General features: G+C 32.4%; 2 protein-coding genes across 2 annotated transcripts; both read right to left on the bottom strand.

Annotated features, from left to right (window-relative positions):
* Positions 1 to 1,167: 1,167 nt before the first annotated feature.
* On the bottom strand, positions 1,168 to 1,827 carry LOC134722699 (ankyrin repeat domain-containing protein 27-like). The gene has a single exon (XM_063586354.1). The coding sequence runs from the start codon at positions 1,825 to 1,827 to the stop codon at positions 1,168 to 1,170; it is 660 nt and encodes a 219-aa protein (XP_063442424.1).
* Positions 1,828 to 1,831: 4 nt separating this feature from the next.
* On the bottom strand, positions 1,832 to 13,586 carry LOC134722598 (uncharacterized). The gene is made up of 4 exons (XM_063586252.1): positions 13,371 to 13,586; positions 11,850 to 12,018; positions 3,835 to 4,726; positions 1,832 to 3,251 (listed from the first exon to the last, which is right to left on the bottom strand). The coding sequence occupies exons 1-4, from the start codon at positions 13,569 to 13,571 to the stop codon at positions 1,832 to 1,834; spliced, it is 2,682 nt and encodes an 893-aa protein (XP_063442322.1). The 5' UTR covers positions 13,572 to 13,586.

The raw sequence follows: 13,586 nt of genomic DNA, 5'->3' as shown, positions 1-13,586 counted from the left end.
TTTCAACAAAATTAAAGCAAATTGATTGCTAAAAACAAATTATTATTTCATTATTCCGATTTAGTTAATGATTAATCTAAAAAAAATCATACTTTATTTTTTTATATATATCGTAGCTAGTGCTCCTTTAAACTGAGAAAAATCACAAAAATAAAAAATTGACAGAATGGTAAATTTTACACAAAAAAGCGTCAAAATATGATAAAACTTTCTTATATTAACACCTACTTATATTTTTTTTAAGTAAAATTTATTTAGATTGGTACAATTCATCTTTAAAGAAAGTATGAACAATAGTTTAATTATGGAACTGTGATTTTTTTTCACGATAAAAGCCCAAAAATAGGTAAAATTGATGAAAAAATCATCAAAATAGGGCATTTTGAAAGGACCGTAGCAAAAAAAGAAGTGCACCACCGTATGATTTTTTCTTCACCAAATATTTTGTTACAGTCTTATAAACCCATAAATGAGGTTAAGAAAAAAAGTTTAATGCTAGAAATTTTTGGCTCCTCAGAGGTGTACACCCTTAAGAAATCTAATTGGCATTTCTGACGAGACATTTTCAATTGGCATTTATCCGTTTCAGATCCGTTCATCATCCGTTTTGTCCGTTATACGTCCGGTAGAAGTCCGTTTCACATTCGTTCAACATCCGTTTTATCCGTTAGACGTCCGTCAGAAGTCATTTGGTGAAGTAATCTGACAGACCTCCAACGGGTGTATAACGGACACGTAACGGATACAAAACGGAAACAAAACGGACGAGTACCGTACAAAACGGACGTCCGTTCAAAGTTTTGGACATACTAAAATTTTTCCACCGGACAGAACGGACGTCAACGGATAAAATGTACGCTAACGGACATGCAATGGATATAGACGGACGCCTAACGGATAATAACGGACGTCTAACGGACATGAACGGATTGAAAAAAAGTTATCCGTTAGGCGTCCGTTGGAGCTATCCGGTAAGGTGTGACCGAGGCTTAACTTTCTGTAAAAATTCAAATCTCAAATCTTTAGTTTTTGTACATGTTAATAAAAATTGTTCTTCGTCATCTATTTTAACCAGACAACTATATTGACATAAACGTTCTTCTTGTTTTATATTTTTGTATATACCCCTTTCAAATATTAAGTAAATGCAGTAAAGTTTAGCTCTCCTCATGACTTAGATATATCTGCATTGTCCTCAGTCAAAAGATTAACAATGTTTAAATAGTAATTGAAAGAAGAAGATTCCAAACTTTCGTCATATAAAGCAATATCACACGTATCACAATTATCCAACCATATGTAATAGGCTAGATTATCTTTAATTCGTTTCAAAATTTCCAAAGAAACATCGAGAGGAGATTTTCCTTGGCCATCTGTTTTTAAAACAATCAGCTTTTCTGTCAATAATAACTGAACTATGTTTTCATATCCGCAATCACACGCTAAATGCAATGGAGTCTGACCCCATATATTTTGTAAATTGATGTCTGATTGTTTTAGGGAAAGAAGCATTTTTACAAGTTCATAATCTTCATACTTGCAGGTTTTATGTAATGGAGACTCCCCGAATTTGTCACGTGCATTCACGTCTGCATCGAAATCAATCAATGATTTGACAATTGACTTGCTTTCAGTATTGCTTCTACTAACATGAATATCAGGATAATCCGATGGTCGTAGGGACCACAAAATTTTACATCTTTCACAAATAACATGAAGTGGGGTTCTGCCTGCGTTATCAGTCAACTTAATGTTTGCTTTATGTCTAAGTAATATTCCTACAATATCAAAGTTGTTTGCTTTACATGCATAATGTAAAGGTGACATGTTTTCATTGTCTTGCATATTTATTTTTAGCGTTGTGACTTATAAGTATTTTACATATCGAATGTAAACTATACTTACAAGCTAAATGTAATGGAGACAATCCATTCTTATCTGGTTTAGAGATAGCTAGCTGTTTTGCAATCAACAGGTTAAGCACAGATGTATTACCTTCGTTTTCATTGGAACATTTACAGATTGCATGAAGCAATGATTGACCAGCATCGTTACACTTAAATATATTGAAACCTTGTGTCAGAAAGTATTGAACTACCTCTAGATTTCCTCCTGTACATGCGTAAAACATAGCTTTATCCAATGAAATATCTAGCTTTTCACATAAAATAAAATCTGTGGTTTCCATGAGTAATTTGACAATGTCTATGCATCCATTATATGAAGCCGTATATAGAGCAGACCATTTGAAACAAGAAGAAAATTTATATTTCTGAAATAATAACTGAATTATATTGATATGATTCTTTTGACAGACAACATCTAAAGGTGAACACGCTAGTTCATATGCATATCCATCCCAATAATACTCATCTGAATATAAAGTATCTGTGTGGGCGGCAAGTAACATTTTCACTATGCCCTCATTTCCAATATTACAAGCCAAAAATAGAGGTGACTTGCTGCCTCGTATACCAAAAACCTGCGCTTTTTTCCCAAGTAGTATTTTTACTATATCAGTATATCCTCCTTTGCATGCCAGTTTCAACGGAGTGTCACTGTAGTGGGAAACACTGTTTACATTGTCATGTTTTTCTAAAATCAATTTTACTATATTAGTATTTCCTGCTTTACATGCCATATGTAATGGAGATGATCCATCTTCATGATACAAGGAAGCGTCAGCGTTATGGTCTAACAAAATTTCAACAGCATCTTGATAACCACCTTCACATGCTTTATATAATGCTGTTCTATGAAAACTGTCTTTTTTATTAACATCACAGTTCATTTTAATTAGAAATTCAACTATATCTGCATACCCTTCTATAGCAGCTTCTATTAATGGAAATGTAACATTAATTCGTTCATCATCATCAACAAAATCATAATCCATAAAATAATGACGTTCCCAATTTATCAACGTTATCCCATCTATATCCATTTGATTGATTATTTTTTTCAAATCCCTTTCATTGTGTTCAAGATATCGAATAAGTTTAGTTCTAAATGATTTATGGACTAACTGGTTGTTATGCAGGGTACTGTAGATGTTCCACTGTTTCAAATCGTCTAGTAATCTTTCAAAATATCGTTCTTCCATTTCTTCCGGTAGAACAACAAAGTCATCGGTAACTTTAGTTTCATTCGATTTAGATATGTATAGTTCACCGATTAACCTTTCATTGGCATATTTCATAAAACATTCCACGAGATAGTGTCCGTACTCAATGGCTGCAACATCATGTATTCTCCAATTAATATAATAAAATTGAGAATGGAAATGGGGAATGTGTCAAAGAGACAACAACCCGACCAAAATAAAAAAACACAACAGCAGAAGGTCACCAACAGGTCTTCAATGTAGCGAGAAATTCCCGCACCCGGAGGCGTCCTTCAGCTGGCCCCTAAACAAATATATACTAGTTCAGTGATAATGAACACCATACTTATTTCCAAATTGTACACAAGAAACTAAAATTTAAATAATACAAGACTAACAAAGGCCAGAGGCTCCTGACTTGGGACAGGCGCAAAAATGCGGCGGGGTTAAACATGTTTGTGAGATCTCAACCCTCCCCCTATACCTCTAACCAGTGTAGAAAAGTAAAAGCATAACAATACGCACATTAAAATTCAGTTCAAGAGAAGTCCGAGTCTGATGTCAGAAGATGTAACCAAAGAAAATAAACAAAATGACAATAATACATAAATAACAACAGACTACTAGCAGTTAACTGACATGCCAGCTCCAGACTTCAATTAAACTGACTGAAAGATTATGATTTCATCATATGAACATCTGATACTTTTTTTTCAGTTTTTGTCACAAACGTTCCTTCTAATGTTGCGAACCCATTTTCTAAAGATCGTCTTGCGAAATCACTTTTTAAATCAATTCCACAGTGTCGTGTTATTCCCTCTACTTTATCAACTATATATTCTGGAGTTAAATGTAAACTACATTTGAGCCAATCCTCATTAAATCCTTCCTCAAACAAAATACATAAAACTAAGGCACATAATTGTGATTTGTTCTGCGAATCTATTATAAATTTGATTTGTTCTTTTATCGTATCATTCGGTGATCTAAAAAAAAGACTCAATTTCTCCTTCGATACGTCTTTCGACATTTTGCATAGCAGTGGAAAGAAGTCAAAATGTAATAGATCATTTATGACGAAATCAATGTTGTCGGTTTCTAAATATTTCTTTATCATTAACATTCTTTCTTCTGGGAGAAGACACAGTGGTTCAGATACAATATCAAACACATTTTCAGTAAACCACGTTAACTTTTTGAACTGTGAGTCATTACACACCTGCAGCCTACAGGAAATTAAAAGTTTTGAATCGGTGCAATTTGGTTTGAATATATCGTTTAACTTTTCTGTTAGTTGCTTCCATGTATTAACTAATTGCACATTTATTGTTTCCCTTCCACATACATCATCAATTACAAAGACCTGTTTTCTATTTTTACTATTATAGTTCATAATATCCGATGGTGCCGTTACAAATGATAGGGGTATGATATCATATTTGTTTTTCCGATGTAACTCTAAGGCAACATGGTGAATGAGAAATGATTTTCCGGCCCCAGAACAACCCGTGACAACAGCTATATTACACTTAGAAATCCACGTCATTACATGCTTTGTTGCTCTAGTTTCAACAAATGTCTCATCATCTTTTTCCCAACCTTGAATTTCATCTTCATGATAATCTAAAACAATAGCGATACACAAATTAGAACACTGAATAAAGTGTCAAAGTTTGTATCTGTGAATTGGCGGTAGGCCCATAAAGAGACATATTGGTATACATTTCTATTGAACTGTGACTAAAGTTTACACAGTTTCAAGATATTTTAGTACAAGCGTAAATAATGATTATGGTACTACATTTCTTATTTATAAAATCATGTTAATAGTTACACCTCTCTCAATCAACATTGAACTGTTTTTCGGTTGTTTTTTTTATCTATGAAGATGTTTTTTTCAGATTATCGTATTGTTCGCAAAAACATTCATTTTTGTTTCTAACGTTATTTTCATGGCTGTTGAAGTATGTTCTTTATGAATGAAAGACTAAAGTTTTTGATTCTCTGATATTATATGTATTTTACACCAACGATAAATAATTCGTACATTATAGTCCAGTCAAACTAATTGCAACAGAAAATGTTTTAATTCTAATCTATAGCATTAAGCCCCAAATATACACAGAAAAAAGTCCCATAAAATCTACCTTGAGGAAAACTCAAATTTTGCATTTATAATTTCGTATGGAAATTAACATTGTAAAGGGAGATAACTCTGCAAAAATTAGTCTTTTTTGTAGGTTTTTGGTTGATTTTTTTTTAATATTCATATTATAAAATATTATACTTTGATGGGGTTATAAGTTCGTATTTGACTATATTATATAATGTTCTTCTCATGAAATGTACAAAACCAATGTGTTATGGGTATTTTGATTTTTTTGGCACATTTTTCATTAAAGAAATTGCAAATTTATGGCTTTCTTTCCATTTTGAAAAAATAATGTGAATATTTGGTATTGTTTATATAGGAAAATTATATTTGATCACCATCTACCTTGTTTAAAGAAACTTTAAACCACAAAAAGAAGAATATATGCTCAATTAGTTTTTTTTTCAATTTGATATTCTTTATCTTGACATGCTGAAAAGTTTAATAAATGGTCAACTACTGAATTATGAAAACTAGGTTGTAGCTTGATTAAAGATATGAAAACACCTTCAGAGTTGTTTGTTATACTCTAAAGACGGATAAAACATCAAGAATCAATACATTCTGTTGAACAGAAGCAGTTAAGTTATTATTTTGAATAAATTTTTATTGATATTTCTGTCTTTTTTTCAGAGTTATCTCTCATATCTATGCGCATCTCCATAGGAATTTTAAAATCATGATTTTAACTTTTCCTCAAGTTAGATTTAATGAGACTTGTTTCTGTGTATATTTGGGGTATAATGCTAAAGATTAAAACTTGAAAATCTTCTGTTGCAATTACCTCAAGGTTATGGTCAAATTTTGCTAGATTGACTGGACTATTAAATCTGTGACCGAAAAAGGCTGTTGCTTGTGGGGGAGTTTGATGTTCAATTTACCACAGTTGTCGTAAACGTATTTTATGATTCAGTCTTATAATGCTGTAATTACGCACACAAAGTGTTATTTTCGTTTATATATGTTTTCGTGTATCTCATACCTCGTATATGTTTTGGGATTATTTCTTCTTGACGTTGGATAATGTTTTTGATTCTTTCGTTCAGGGTTATTAGTTCATCTTGTATAACTTTGTCAGCTGCAGATCTCTTTTCTGATTCATTCTCTAGGTTGAATTTCAAAATATTTGCATATTTGGCTAAGCTACTCGTGTCTTGACGAATTTCGAAGTAATGTGCCTTTTAAAAACTGTGTATCTGCAAACAAAAATGGAAATATCATTAGACCTTGAGGCTTATTTAATTTTTCAGCGATGTCAAACGAAGACGATTGTCCATGTCTATCAGCTTCAAATTAAACATTGGGCAAATTAATGCAATCTGATAATTTCTTGAAGCGTATTTGCCCCTAATAAATAAACATTTGGTTTTTTTTCTCTATGTGTTATTCCATTTTATGAAAATCTAGAATAATGGTACAACTTAAAAAATATTGTTTTTAGGATGTTCTCCTCAAAATCCAAAACAAAAAAACATCATAAATACTGTCTTTATGAATAGAATATTGTGTTGTATAATTATTCAAAATTATTTTTAAAAATCAAGATAGTTCTGAGTGCATAATTGGAAGCTACTTTGTAGTCGACAAAAGGTGGGTTTTTTTCTTTTGTAGAAATGAGAATTAAAAGAGGGACGAAAGACACCAAAGGGACAGTCAAACTCGTAAATCTAAAACAAACTGACAACGCCATGGCTAAAAATGAAAAAGACAAACAGAAAAACAATAGTACACATGACACAACATAGAAAACTAAAGAATAAACAACACGAACCCCACCAAAAACTAGGGGTGATCTCAGGTGCTCCGGAAGGGTAAGCAGATCCTGCTCCACATGCGGCACCCGTCGTGTTGCTTATGTGATTACAAATCCGGTAAATAGTCTAATTCGGTAGGTCAAATTCATGAAAGGGAAGGGGATTGTAGTTACGACGTAAGGAACATATCCGATATCATTTGTGAAACGGTTATTCCATAACGGTCAACCAACTCGTGATGGCGTCCGTAAAATTTACGAAGGGATGATTTCAACTTCACCATTTGGAACTCTTGGTTTAATAGCTTCCTTGTGAGCAGTAACCCTCTATCAAGAAAATCATGATAGGAAATGCAAGCACGGGAATATCGTATCAATTGGGAGATATATACCCCATATGCAGGTGCTGCTGGAATGTTGCTACTTAGAAATGGAAAGTTCACAATTGGAAAGCTGAAATCATCTCTTTTGTCGTAAAGTTTTGTCTTCAACCGACCCTCATTGTCAATTTCTAGATGTAAGTCAAGATATGAAGCCGACTTAACTGTATCTGTAGTATCCTTTATCTCCAATTCGATGGGATAGATGCGATCCACATAGTCACCAAATTTTGAATTGTTTAGTGAAAGAACGTCATCTATATAGCGGAAAGTAGAGTTAAAGGATATTGCTAACTTCTTATCTTTCTTCCTAAGAAGTTCCTGCATGAAGTCAGCCTCATAATAATAAAGAAACAAGTCAGCAAGTAGAGGGGCACAGTTTGTTCCCATTGGGATGCCGACAGTCTGTTGAAAAACACGTCCTCCGAACGTAACAAATATGTTGTCAATCAAGAAATCAAGCATCTTGATAATATCGGTTTCAGAGAATTTTTTGTTTGAATCAGAATGGTTCTTTACAAAGTATGATTTATCCCTCCCTAAGACAAGATACTTGTATCTACGTTGGCCATTCTTTTTTATGAAGCAAAGTAATACCAAATCTTTTAATTTGTCTTTTAGTTTGGAATGTGGAATACTTGTGTAAAGAGTAGAAAAGTCAAATGTTTTAATACTGTTACAAGATGAAAGAGAGTTAGATTGTATGTACTCTAAAAGATCTTTGGAATTTTTAAGTATCCACATCTGATTCACGCCACCTCTAGAATAGGCAGTTTCACAATAACTTTGAAGCCCGTCTTTGATTGCTGATAAAATGGATGTTAATAATTTAGAAAGGGGTTTCGTGGAGCACTTGGAAGACCCAGCAATATACCGTTGTTTGTAAGGACACTTATGTAGTTTAGGTATCCAATACAGTGATTGAAGATCCAGTTCTTCATCTTTGGTTGAAATACCAAAGGAACAAAGAACAGACCTATGGTTATCCAGGATTTCCTCTTTGGTAAGTGTCGTGAGGGTATATGTTGGGTTTCCAAGTGAATTGTCTATACCTAATTCGTTTATCAAGCAATTAATGTAATGACTTTTACAGATAAAAACCATGTTATTTGGGGCTTTGTCTGCGGGGACAACAACATATTCATCATGGAGGTCAGATAGGTGTTTAGCAACATTTGGATCTTTGAAGATTGACGTAGCATGGGCATTGATGGACCCATTCAGTTTCTTAATTCTGATTTGTATTAACGACCTCACTGCCTTAATCCATTCGGATAGAGTGTCTAAGTCTTCCTTCTCGTGCTTAGCCCATTGCCTGGCATAATCCTCGACTGAATCCATCAAAATTTTAAAGTTGTGTTTCCAATTGATGGATTTAGGCTCACGATATTTCGGACCTTTCGATAACACGTTTCGTAGAGAAGTGTTATTAACAATGTTAAGGTCACCGGTAATAACGTGGCCAGCAGGATTATATGTGAATTGGGAACTAGCACAAGTGCAATCAGGAGGTTTAGACTTGAAGTCGTCAATATCGAGATCCTGCAAAACGCGTTTGTAATTGAAAATTTTAGTTGCAATAGGTTTGGTATAGGTATAAGAAATTATTGGTACAGACTGGTCTTTGAAATAAGGAGGTATTTTCGATTGAACTAATTTATGATGAAGGATATTGCCTAGGTTGACGCCATCGAGACCTTTGTTGGCAAAGGAAAGATTTAGAAAAGATCTTTTCTCTTTTTCCAATGCGAACTGGCTTGAAAAGTCTGTGACTAGCAATATCCGAAATTATAGCTTGTAGTTTGTATTGGTTTGGGGCTTTGTCTGCGGGGACAACAACATATTCATCATGGAGAATTAAACTATTTGATTTTTTTTTTTTTTTTTTAAATAATTTGAACAATGGTGAATCAAAAGTGTGTTTAGGGAATAAGGTTTTAAGACATTTGCGCTGTCCTGCAATATTTTTTAATTAAAAGATTGTGTGTAAACAAAAAATCTCTGTGTAGTGATATTTGACATGTTTCCTTTTTTTTTTTACAAATGACTGAGCTTAACCATTTGTAGTGATTTGGAAAGTAGAGAAACATAGAGTAAATGTGTTAAAACTATGGAGCTTTTAAATATGTTCAAAGTATTAAATTTTCAAAGAACTTATTGTGTTAAAAGGGATTTTTTAGCACTAAGAGCCATCACGAAAGGATTTTCGAGGTATGCTAATTTACGGAAAAAGTAATCTCACATCGTTACCAAAATTTAACCACATTTAAGCTTCAAAACGAGCCATCATACATAACATAGTTTACGATATGGACTGAGCTACAGAAGAAAACGTTACCATAACCGCCTATGGAGAAACAATTGCGAATATTGACCCAAATGATTTATCACAAAAAGCACATATTAAATGAAATTAATTTTATTACACTGTGTAAACATGTTGATGTTGAAAGCTAAATAATCATTTGATTGGTTGAGATTTTCAAGGTGTAAAGGACGAAAACATCATTGTCCGCTCTGAACTTAATATCGTGTTTACCTTTATAGCGTTTAAACACATATTAAATTCAAATTACACTAGCGAAGGCGTCAGTATAAGAGACAGGGTCATGGCTAAAAAAGACAAATATCAAAAGACAAACAACAGTACACAAAACACAACAAACTAAGCAAAACTAACCCTATCCAAAACTAGGATCATACCAGGTGTTCCGAAAGTGTAAGCAGATTCTGTTCAACACGTGGGACCCGTCGTGTTCCTCGTATGAGTACAAACCAGGAGATAGTCATATACGGTAGTTCACATTCGGGAAATGAGGACAAAAAGGGGATGACTTCAAATTTTCTCGTTTGAACGCTTTTATTAATAGCATCCTTGTATGCATCAATCTTACGTCAAAGGAAAATCATGCAAATAAACAAAAGCTCTAGAATATCGTTTCAACTTCTAGATATATCGTGTATATTCAGCCACTTTTGAAATGGTGCAATGTAGAAAAGAATATAATCGCTTGTGTTCAAGGTTTTTAAATTGTATACATTCTATACTTGAGTGAGAGTATACAAATTGCACCTATTTAACATTTTTTTTATACTTAAGTGAGAGTACATAAATTGCGCCTACGTTTTATTTATGATGAAGACAAAAATTTTAATTCTCAGTGTATATTGTAGATGTACCCTTATTCACTATACAATTCCACCAATTGAATCTTGAATCAATATTGAATCATAGAAAAAAAAATGGGTTTGACCCACGCAAGACGATCCATTGATAAGGAGTACCTATATTGCTTCAATGTTTAAATTAACATCATAAAAATCGTATAATGGATGTTTTGTTTCAATTCTTCAAATATTTCAACAACTTCACATAAGTCTATGCTTAATATTGGTTTTTTTTTTAAATGGAAGCTTGTAACATATTGCATTTGTTAATTTTTTAAAAGATGACTTTTTGTGAACGTCGCATAGAATAAACTTTTTCTTGGGAGTTCTTCATCAGTTAACATATATTGTGAAAGTTTTGTGCATCTACATATAATTAGCTTTGTTGAAAAGACGTCATAATGTCAAATCAAAAATTCAAGTTGTTTAGTCTCTTAAAAAACCCAGGGTAAGATTTTGGCTGCTTTATTTTCTAAATCGCAGCAATTCATGTGCTCGGTACAATTTGGGTACTGAAACGTTATCTCTTATTTCAATTAACTGTAAATGGATGATATCATAAATGTTAATAAAAAAAAGTTACGATTTAATTAGAATAAAATGCAAACTCCTATATTTCTATACTTTTCTAACATATTAAATAAATGTTTACAAAATTAGTTGCGCAGTTGTATAGAAAAAAGGAAAATCACAAAAATACTGAACTCCGAGGAAAATCAAAACGGAATGTCCCTAATCACGTAAATCGGGGAAATATGTTACAATTGTCTAGAACTCGTCGCATGTCTCCACAGCCTTCATAATTTATAGATTGATTTTCTGTTTAATTAATATAAGTTTATAAAGGGATTACCCACTTAGGGTTCAAATTATTTGATATTCCATTGATATTGATATGGTTGTACCTTAAAATTACTTTGTCTTTAGATTGAAAGCATCAAATCCAACCTTACACATAAGTTAATGGCGGGGAAGATTTTTTTCATTATGAAATCCACTTTGAATAACGATACAGAAACAAAACAAATCATTATCTAAGTATGATTGTTTCGTCAACAAATCAGGAAATCTTTTTATTGATTAAAAGAAACATCTATGCAGCGTTCATGTAGAAATGCGAATTTTTGGTTTGTATTCGATAGTTAATTCAAGATTTACGTGCATTCTCTTTAACTTTGCAGCTATTGGAATAAATTGAATTCACTTATGATATGTCAGAAATCAAAAGTAATAATAGAAATATTATTTCATTAGCGTTTAACATTTTCAAGTCAATAAACTTATTTCATATACCATTGGTTTCCCATTTTTTAATTTCTTCTAAAGTGGACTGTTTTACAGGTGCTTTCAGATCTAGACTGCTAATAAAATTTCCCATTTCTGTAAGGGACGTTACAAATTTTCTTTTATCCCATTCTTGTAAGTTACAGTGCGCCCATGGGTTTCTGATGTTGGATCGAATCTGAAAGTGTATAAAAAAAATAGCATTTAAGTTGTTTTTCAGCTAAAAACAATCAAACGAATCGGTGAAAATATAATAGCATGGTATATGTCAAATAAATATTCAAATACTCGTCTTATAAACATATATGATGAGGAAGATTAAGAAAATTAAAACCTTTAGTGAGTTAACAGTTAAGTTTTTGAACACTGACTGCATTGAAAAGGTAGCATATGCTTAATGGATACATTTTGGTAGAAGGTTGCATTTATAACCAATAGTGTATACTGTAAATTAATAAATTATGGCGAGGTTTTATAGTGCGAAATAATGCGACTACTTAAGTATGGCAATAATGAGAGCTCGCATTATGACACCAAATACATACATCTAAATGCATCTGTTCTTAAAATTTTAAAAAATAGACTGGCATTTTGTAATTCTTGAAAAGTTCTATGTAAATTGCGAAATTCAAAAAAAAGTATATACGTAACATGAAAATAACAACTCTGTCACATCTATGATAACGAACGTAAAAGTTAAATATATGTCTAGCGTGTTTGGTTTCGTGTTGCTTTATTAACAGTTCTATATGTTGTGTTTTGATGAGTGTTGTTTGTCTCTTCGTCGTATTCTTTTATTTGACATGGTCTGTTTTTCTCTGACTTGTGAGTTTGAATATCTCTTTTTTTAATTTTTCTCGCACTCCAACTATTTAGGAGCATGTCCGTTGTATCATCAAACAATCACCAATCCATGATTGAAAAGGTAATATAAAGTATTAGAATATCGATAGTCAAAATTAGCATCAAAAGATTCATTTATTTGTCCCGTCCTTTTAAGTTATGAGACAGTTTTTTTCTTTGTCATGAGTTTTGGTGAAAAGATATATTCAATTTGATTTGGAACTTTCCTTTTTGAATTTTCCTCGGAGTTCAGTATTTTTGTGTTTTTACTTTTTTTTTCAAAGTTAAATTAAAACAACAATTTTCATTCTTTCTAAAATTTGCAAGTACCTACAATTAACACAAGTAGAAAACGTGAATATGAAACAATGAGTCTCGATGAATCAGTTAAAGTTTTGCAATTGAAGACACTAAACTTGAAATATTTGAAAGGCGCAAGTAAAAATAAATCAAGTAATAACACTAAAATACCAGCCAAAAACAAACTGTTATCTACTAGGACACCACACGTGTGATGATACTACCAATACTCGTGCATTTATTGTATAACTAAACATAACATTCTTTTAAATACATATATAATTGATATAGCGATGTCAAAATAACGAGGAATAATACACGTTAAATTATAGTTGAACAGAGAGTATCGCTATAAAGTATTGATATTCATAATCAATTAATACCTACCTTTTCGGCATATGAACGCACCGCTACAGGAAACTCGTCGATATTTATAATTATCCCAAGAACAGCTGATGAATCACATGAATCGTCTATAGCCTGGTACTTTGTCATGTGTGTTTGAAGAAATAACTTAGATAAATCAACATGATTTTTTATCCGGTAATCATAACGATTTGAACGTTTTCCAAAGATATCTTTGTTCATATTTATCGTCTCATA

This window comes from Mytilus trossulus, chromosome 1 (genome assembly GCF_036588685.1).
Source record: "Mytilus trossulus isolate FHL-02 chromosome 1, PNRI_Mtr1.1.1.hap1, whole genome shotgun sequence".
NCBI lineage: Eukaryota > Metazoa > Mollusca > Bivalvia > Mytilida > Mytilidae > Mytilus > Mytilus trossulus.
Note: the sequence above shows the minus strand (reverse complement) of the source record. Positions and strands in the feature narration are given on the sequence as shown.